We start from the raw sequence: 9,233 nt of genomic DNA on the forward strand, positions 1-9,233 counted from the left end.
TATTTGAACTGAGTAAGAAATAATAGATAATTGAATTGTATCTTTTAAACATTCATTCAGTTTTAAAGAATTTTATCTAAAAAAAAAAAAAATATATATATATATATATATATATATATATATATATATATATATATATATATATATATATATATGGTCATATTTGGACAGATTTTCAGATTTTTGTCAGCATGGTCTTACTTGAAAAACTTAGTTTGAACTTGTTGAGTGACTTGTTGTAACAGGTTAAAGAACCATTGATTTTGGATAACAGGGCCAAGTTCTTCTACATTCTGTTCTAATATAATCTCATAGTGATATCAGTTTTTAACATAAATATTGTAAAGGGACTGCAATAAATATTGGCTAATGCATTTTAAGTGTTATGATCTTGCATTTCACATTTGTAATGTGATATTTAGCCAATTAGACAGTCTTGTAACACCGGATGTTCATATTAGACACAAATCAAAGTGTTCAAAACTCTTGAGGTCATACACAAACATCAAAAGCAATTATCAACAGCCTTCATCACTTATAGTCATCATTTGGAAACAAAATATAAACAGTTTTAGTCTTCAGATGTGCTTTAATGCCTAAGTTGAAGTTTTGTGCAAATTGAAAATGGTAATGCAGTTCTATTTGCTCTGAACAAAGTACAATAAAAAAAGAAAAAAAAAAAAAAAAAAAAAAAAAAAAAAAAAAAAAAAAAAAAAAAGAGTGCTCCATTTAAAAGACACTCAAAAACTGCTAACTTTTCACATAGCTCTGCCAAATTAAATATTTATATTTTGTACTACAGAATAAGCTATGCTAAGGTAAAGCTTATACTAACAGAAAACAAAGATGGAAACCTTTTAATTAAAAGCATTTTACTGGACTCATTCTGTGTTCCATGTACACTAGCAGTCAGCATTCCCAAGTTTGAAAAACTTAAATTGAACCCCCTTAAAGTCCAAATCATAACTTGTAAAATTGTTAAAAAATGGGTGGACTGCCAACTGAGTGCAGTGAGACACACTTACTTTTTATTTACTAGATTATACAGTTTATTCTCACTTCTGACTCATTAAACTAGAGGCATAAATACAAAAGTACCAGTCTGTAGTTTTAAGCATAATCTGTTAGTGTTTAATAGAAATTTGACTTGCTTTGGTAACCAGAGGGTAACTTGGTCTTTAAACAAAAATTTAAGAATTTCATATGAGATAATGAATTGCCACTGGAACATATTACAGATATGAACCCCAACCTCTGGACTGAATCAAAGAGAAGCATCCATTAACCTGTCACTATATCAAAATATTCAACAAATTAAATTCACCTGGAGGAAATTAAGTTAAAATAGTTGTTTTTTAATGAAACCATGCCTAGAGGAAAACCTAATTTGCATTACTAAACATATAATAAACAAAGATCCTGTTGCCATGGAAGCGGTTCTTTTCTATCTTATACAAGAAGCTTTTTCCCAGCTTCTGAGAATATTTTTTGTAAATGATGCAAAATTCAGTAAAGCAAAAAACAGACTCCTCAGTAAGCTTATCTGAACATCCACAAAAAGAAAATACTAATCTCAATGTATCATGAAAATAATCTATACTTTTAAATCAGCTGTTTAACCATTAATATTGAGATTTTTTTTTATATCCATAGATGCTACATTGGACAGATTTTTCTACAATATTATACATGTTCTTCCTGGAAATAGCTATAAGCTGAGCTACTGCTGCCAATAAGGTCATGCTAGCCCTCTATAAAAGATAAATTTGGTCTTGTCATTCTGCAACAAGTCATACAAACATTTGCTATTACAAATGGTGTCTGCCGGAGTAGCATTTTCCTTATTGATTTTATTAAATATTTCTAGCTATGATTGGAAGTATTTGTCTTGTAAAGCAAGGGATGATAATTGCTGTCAAACGGCACAATATGGATCAACTGAAACAATGGAATTCAGTGACAGCTTAAAAGTGAGTATGTCAGAAAAAAAGCCTTAATGACAAAAAAAAAAATTAGTATTATATTTCTTATCTATAAACGTCAACTGTATTTAGGTTATTTCTATTGTGGTTCCACATGTATGCAGACTAAAGTAGAACATGTGCTAAAAGTTTGTGTTTTTCCAGCATGTATTTGAAATAATATTCATTAACAGCAGCTTACATCGTATTTGGTGTAGTACTTCAGAGTGCCCTCTCTCTCCGAAAGGACAAATCGCCTGCTAAGAAACTGCCCATTGTCCCGCCCCCTTTTCATCAACACACCATCTTTCATTCCTGCAGGTTGCAAGCAAAGGTTATTCAAGACCAACGACTTTTTATGACACATGATGGTAATTGTGTTTCAATCTGCATACGTTCACCTGAATCATACGTTATGTTTCCCCCAGGTTCGGTAAACTCTTTCCGCTGATACTTTGCTCTTATCCACTGCTCCCTTAGTACCCTGAACAAACACAAAAAAAATTAAGATAAATGCTTAAAGAAGACCATATATTAAGAAACAAGTTAATGTTATAAATTTGCTGATCAGTCATTGGTTTAATCAGTGGTAGTTTTTTTTCTCTTACTAAATAACTTCTTCCAGATACAAAATCAAAACGGTTTGAACTGCTGAGCTTAACCATTGATATCAGTGTTACCTGAAACCAACTAAATGTCATAACTTTTCCCTTGACACACCTTCAACTGAACAAACCTTAATGCAATATTTATTTTTCTTATATCCAATATGAACTGTAGCTCAAAAAACTGGAAAGCAGATTATATTCAATTGTTTTTTCTTACAAACTCAGATTTTAAATAGACCATTACAATTTAGTTAACTGCAAAAATAAACATCCATCCATCCATCCATTTTCCTCTGCTTATTCAGGGCCGGGTCGCTGAGGCAGCAGTCTAAGCAAAGATGCCCAGACTTCCCGATCCAGACACTTCCTCCAGCTGCTTTGGGGGGACCCAGAGGCGACACCAGGCCAGCTCAGAGACATAGTCCCTCCAGCGTGTCCTGGGCCTTCCATGAGGCCTCCTCCTAATGGGACATGCCTGGAACACATCCCAAGGGACGCCACCAGGAGACATGCAAAACAGATGCCCGAGCCACCTCAGCTGGCTCCTTTAAACATGGAGGAGCAATGACTCGACTCCGAGCCCCTCCCGGGTACTGAGTTCCTCAACCGATCTCGAAGGGTACATCCAGCCATTCTGCAGAGGGACACTCATTTCGGCCACTTGTATTTCTGATCTTGTCCTTTCTGTCATTACCCAGATCTCATGACCACCGGTGAGGGTGGGAACGTAGATGGATGGGTAAATCCAGAGCTTTGCTCCCGACTCAGTTCCCTCTTCACCATAACAGTCCTATACAGTGCACCGCATCACTGCCAACGCTAAATCGATCCGTCTGTCAATCTCACTTGTGAACAAGACCCCGAGATACTTGAACTCCTCCACTTGAGACAAGGACTCTCCGCCCACAAGAAGAGGGGAGTCTACCTTTCTCCGTTGGGGAACCATTTCCGAGGCCAGAAATAAACAACTCAGACTAAATAATTTAGTGGTTTTCATAGTCTTTTTTACATGTTATAACCGCATCTTATATGCATTTAAGTGTATGCCAGGCAAGTCTTTTAAAGTTTACCTCCGCCACCTTTGCATATCTAAACCCTGAAATGTTGCTTGAACACTGCAAAATAGAATGACCTAAACTCATTTTGGAACAGTATTGTCAAATATATGCTGCAACCTAAAGGAGACACTGTTCTTTGCTCCCCACCCAAGAATCACTGCTAAGCTAAAGAAAGCAGCTCAAATATGAAGTCAGTCCATTGGACAAACGCAAAGGCCATCTCCAAAAGTAGGTCTCAAGGGAGGAAACAAATTTTGGTCTATTTAAAAAGAACCAAATGAGGCAGGGGTCAAGAAATCCTTTATTTTTCTCTTTTAAACCTGTCAGTTTGAAGACCAACCATATAATAGGTTTAAATTTGTAGACAAATTAAATAGTGCTTTAAACAATATGACATGTTAAAAGGTTGGAATATTGTTTTCTACCATTAATCTGATCCTACTGTAGCTTCCTCATGGCTTTATGCCTAATTTTTCAGGTTTGCCTCCTTGGCCTCATTTACTGTAGTTGTTTGCTTACTTTTTTCAGCCAAAAATATCTAAGGCCTTCACAGATTGATATATTATGTTAAGTACAGAATCTCTTTTTACTAAAATAATGTGCCAATGGGATCTGGGCACCCTACATTTTATTCAGGGGCGTCATATTGTAAGACAGATTAAACCGATAGGAAGGAGACATGTTTTAGATGAATACTTTTATTTAGCAGGGCCCAGTCACGTACCTTGCCTAAGAAAACTGACAGTTTCTCATGCATTAGTAAACTTTGCATCTTCTGCATCTTTAGCTCCCACTTCAGTGAACCAATATTCATATTCTATTTGAAGTGCTTCTCATCTCTTATCCCTCTTAACATTAAATAATGTTTAGCAAATTATTGTTTCTGGTATGGGGGTTGGCTGGGAGGTATGCAGTGGAAATGGGGAACATGGCTTTGCATTGTTGTGTTTTTGGCTGGCAGCCATCGCTGTGCAGCAGGGGGTGTACCATCAGCATGCCCAGATGCATCTCTTGTAAGGACTGGCCTTTCTCTATGGTGGTTCCTTCTTTGCAGGGCTTGGTGCTTTGTTGGGTGCTGTCTCATTCCAGGTGGCTGTTGGGCCTGGGCCCCCTGGGGTCCCACCCATCCCTGGGCTCAGATTTCTGTGTGCTCAACTGGGGCTGCCGGCAGAGTCTGTGGGGCTTCAGTACTATAGCCTCTGGGTTCTGGCCCCAGGGCTCTCGTCCCTGTGTCTGCCCTTCCTGTGTCTCTTCACTCTGGGGTGCATTTGGATATCTGTGGCTCTGTTCTCCTTTCTGTCAGTCTGCGGCTCTTCAGGGTAGGTCTGGGGTCCCCCAACATCTTCCTGCCAAAGGAGCATTATAAACATTGTATGCACCACAGATGTTTGGATACCGCTGTTCATGATTCAGCAGTTAGGCTTGCTTAACTCCAGCTTCAACTACATGTAGCTCTGAATGACATTGTGCGATCTTCACAGGTATAACTTTTATGTTTGTATAGAAGTATTTATTGTGTGTCCATGGGATACTTTCTTTTGTCATGGCTCTCTCTCTCTCCCCCCATAATTCTTAGTTCCTCTCCCTTTTCTCTCCTCGAGTTCCAACTCCTTGGCTTCCATTTCCTCCATGTTTACTCATTGCTTGCATGTGCAATATAGTACCTCTGATAATATAGTCTTGTTACAGTAAATACACAAAATGGCTTAGTAACAAATTGATAAAAAAAACTAAGTGTAAAATACAGAAATAAAACATAGGAAGCAAAAACCCATCCTAACCCAACCCATCCATCCATCCATCTTCTCGATCAGTGTAGCGCTGGGGTAGGTGCCTACTTCCAGCAGTCTATGGGTGAAAGGCAGGATACACCCTGGACAAACTACCAGTCCATCGTAGGACCAAACAAAGACACACATAGACATAAAACCATCCGCACCCACACTCATAACTAAGGACAATTTAGAGACTCTAGTTAACCTAATTGTCATGTGTTTGGACTGTGGGGTGAGGCCAGAGTTTCCAAAGAGATCCCACACATGCAAACTCCTTACGGAATAATGAGCCAGTAGTAGAACCCTTCTTGTTGCAAGGCAACAATGCTCCAAACTCAGAAGGCCTTTGTAAACAACCAGAGGGATCTAATCGCAATAGAATTTCGAAATCCATAGTGCATGACTAGAGCTCTTTAAATAGATATTTTCTTTCCAACTCAACTCATTATGTAATATTTATCCCCATCACATAAATGCCCAACAAAAGATTATGCAACAAAATGTGGAAAAACACAGGACATTTTTGCAAGACACTGTAGAGGGACAATCCATGTGACAAGCAAATATCAAATATAAACCAAGACTACATACTTTTTCTATAAATGAAAACACGGCTAAAATACATCGAGTAAGATGTAATGTATTGTGTGAGAAACTGTCAATACTCACTGGCAGTCCTTGTGAGTTGGTTTGTAGTAGTAGACCGGTACAGCGACCTCATATTTTTTTTTCATTTCTGCATTTCCGTTCTCGGCCATGAACTATCACAAGCACAAAACATAAAAAAACATTATTAAGTATGAATGATACCTCAGTACATGGCGGAAGAGTATAATAACTAGAGGACATTCTCATGGAAAAATAAATTGTGTTTTAGATGTTTTAGAATTTCTGGGAATATTCTAGAGATAACCTTTCCTTAAAAGGTGATAATACAAGGGAGAAGTTCAAGATAATCAACAAGAGAGAAGAAACGTTTAAATAGATATTTTTAAAATCCATAACAAGAATTTTATTTTTGAAACCTCAAACCAGTGATCTAGAATCTAAAACCAATTTTGGTTTTAACTATAATATTATAAGAAAAACAGAGAAAACTTAGACCATAGCATAAACAATATTTAGCCTGCTAAATTTTTTTATTCATTACTTACAATCAAACAGATAAAACGATTCAAAACTGCCTTTGTCTTCTCACCTGAACCTCGTGATCCTCCCAATGGGACAATCTCAAGGATTTGACTTTGCTGATTTCAGGGATGTTGCGGTGGATCCCAGAACACTCCAGACAGATGAAAACTCCCAGGGAGCATGAGCCCCAACCAGGATCTGCAGCACAGGGGAAAATATTGTTAAAACGGAAATGGGATTTCCAGGGCCAGAGCAAAGGCCCTGTGGTAGAAATACAAGATAATTAACATATTAGGTAAAATCTTGAATGCAGAGTGTGAGTTATAACCATGATGGTACATAAACAGATTTTGTTGCTGAGAACAAAATAGTTTAAATGTTTTAAATATGTTTTCATTTATAAATAATAAAAAAAAAATAATGGAGGAAGAATAATTCTTCAGGCCAAATTAAATGCACTGTATTAGGTGTTATCAGCTAGAAGAATCACATGACTTAAAAAAAAATGTTTTACCAGGTTAAGGCAAGTCTGTTATCACTTCAGCAGCATTTTGGAGTTATTTATCTAACTAGACATCAAATTAAAGTTGCTCGGTAAGGATAACATTTTTAGACTGATAAAGCTTTTAATCCATGGACCTTACTGTAATGGTAAGCCCCTCCTGGAACAGTACCTCTGAAAGACATGTCTCCTATTTTAATTAGTCTTCCCTGGTACATTTTGAGCCAAAAGATTTGAGAAATACCTTTATTGCCTAGACTAGAGCAATCTGTTTTTTCCAACAACATCTCAACAGAGTGGTGTCTTTTAAAATTAGTTTGACCTTGAAAAAACAAAAAACTGAGGTCTGAGCAGGACATTTTTTAACAATCCATATAGTCACTGGAAGATTACAGTGTGAATTTGGCTTTCTGGTCAAGAGTCGTTCCGGATTACATCCTTATTCAAAGCTTCAGTATATGAGCTGCACAAAAAATTTGCTTATACTTCCAAGACACATACAGAGGGTAATTTTTTGTCTTAAAAAGAGAAACAAGAAAAAAATTAGACTAGAGGCTAAACTTAACCAGAAAGTATGATTCTGGGTAGAAATGGTAAGTAGAAAAATTTCATTTTAAACCTTATTGAGATAGCCAACGCCTTTAATGCTCCTCAGTAATGCACTGACAAATACACTCCCAGGTGCATCGACAGTCTGGCTATCATATAAGTCCCTAGGGCACAGATTTACTCAGTTTCTGGTTCCAAGATCCTTACGAATTAGCATGTTTACTGTAGGAACCTATTATAGTTAGTGTATGATTAAAGACAGAAACTGAGCTATAATAAAATCCCTTTTTAGCAATAAAAAAATGAATACACATTTACATCACTATCATTGCAGTGTAGGTAAATCTAACGAAATATAACAAAGCAGTAATTCATTTTGTTTTCCATTTAAAAAAAGTTTAAATAAATCTAATGAAGCCTCCAATCCAGGAAATCAGAAAACAAGAATACTACAGAAACAGCAAGATATTCATACAAACAGAGACTCCAGAAATTAGTTATTCAGGTAACAATAACGTCCTCTACTGAAGGTATGACACAAAAAGCAAGCAGTCCCATCATCCATTTATGTATCTGAATCCGTTTATGAAAAAGTTGAGTACTGTAGTATAAAAAAAGGTTCAGAATTAAAAGGATACCAGCTGAATAGGAACATTGTCTTATTTCATGATTGTTTTGGATAATTATATGTTTTGCTATTCAAACATTACTGAATATTTCGTGGGGAAAATTAGAAAAACACATTCTGCTTTTTTTGGGCATTGCTGAAAAAAGGGTGTGCACTGTGCAAGTCCTACACTGCCCAACATTAAAACATGTGAGGGCTTGCTCTACTTTCACAAGGCCCCTACAGCTTCACCTGCATGTGAGGCCCCTCCTCCTCCTGAATGCCTAACCTTCATAAACTTTTTTTTTTTTTTTTAATTCAACTAAAAACAACATAAACGATTATTAGATAACATCCGACATATGTTATCGTTAACTGGAGATAGATATTGACATAATAGCCTGCATAGTTATAACTTCATGTGCATTCCTTCCACCTACCCAGAGCGCCACAGTCGGCGCAGGTGTCATTTCCAGGCTTTAGGAGAATCTCTTTTAGTGCTCGGATTGTTCTTTCATTTGTCGACATTTCAGCTTATAGATCCGCTTGCAGAGAAAGGGAGAGAGAGAGTGGGGAGATGGAGCGAGAGAGCCAAAAGAAAAAAAGAGGCACAGAGAGAGAGAGAGGTGAGGCAAAGGTATGTCTAGTCGCGTTTCACCCTCCCTCCTTAAGGTGCGAACAAGTCCGCACAGGTAGGCCTATGTGTGGCCACAGCACAGACAATCCCTCCAGCTGAAGAAAAAGCTAATTACAGCTTCTTTGACCAGTCACGCGGTGAAAAAAAAAAAACATGGTCTAAACTTGTCAATTCGCAGACCTTTGCAGTAATCCGTAGTCTTTAATGAGAGAATCGCCCAAACTGCACACTGCTGCATGTGCTGAGAGAGGGAGGGGTGGGCGCCACAGTAGGAAGTGAAGTGCAGAGGTTGTTCCATCAAGCTGTTCCGCATAATATTAGGTTAGATCACCTATTGCTCTAGCAGCTGTGCACAGATTCGCAATGTAATGCTTTTTTATATAGCCTTGACTTTGCATCTTGATG

General features: G+C 37.3%; 1 protein-coding gene across 1 annotated transcript in view; it reads right to left on the reverse strand.

Annotated features, from left to right (window-relative positions):
* Positions 1-8,999, reverse strand: part of LOC107084284 (arf-GAP with dual PH domain-containing protein 1-like) — a 19,055-nt gene extending 10,056 nt beyond the window's left edge. Inside the window, exons 1-5 of the mRNA XM_015374066.1 lie at positions 8,632-8,999; positions 6,601-6,731; positions 6,072-6,163; positions 2,363-2,445; positions 2,164-2,276 (exon numbers count right to left, since the gene is read on the reverse strand). Coding sequence (XP_015229552.1) covers positions 2,164-2,276; positions 2,363-2,445; positions 6,072-6,163; positions 6,601-6,731; positions 8,632-8,719 — 507 coding nt within the window. The 5' untranslated portion in view covers positions 8,720-8,999. The remainder of the gene's footprint in view (positions 1-2,163; positions 2,277-2,362; positions 2,446-6,071; positions 6,164-6,600; positions 6,732-8,631) is intronic.
* Between the last annotated feature and the right edge of the window lie 234 nt (positions 9,000-9,233).

This window comes from Cyprinodon variegatus, unplaced genomic scaffold, assembly GCF_000732505.1.
Source record: "Cyprinodon variegatus isolate N-32 unplaced genomic scaffold, C_variegatus-1.0 Scaffold96, whole genome shotgun sequence".
NCBI lineage: Eukaryota > Metazoa > Chordata > Actinopteri > Cyprinodontiformes > Cyprinodontidae > Cyprinodon > Cyprinodon variegatus.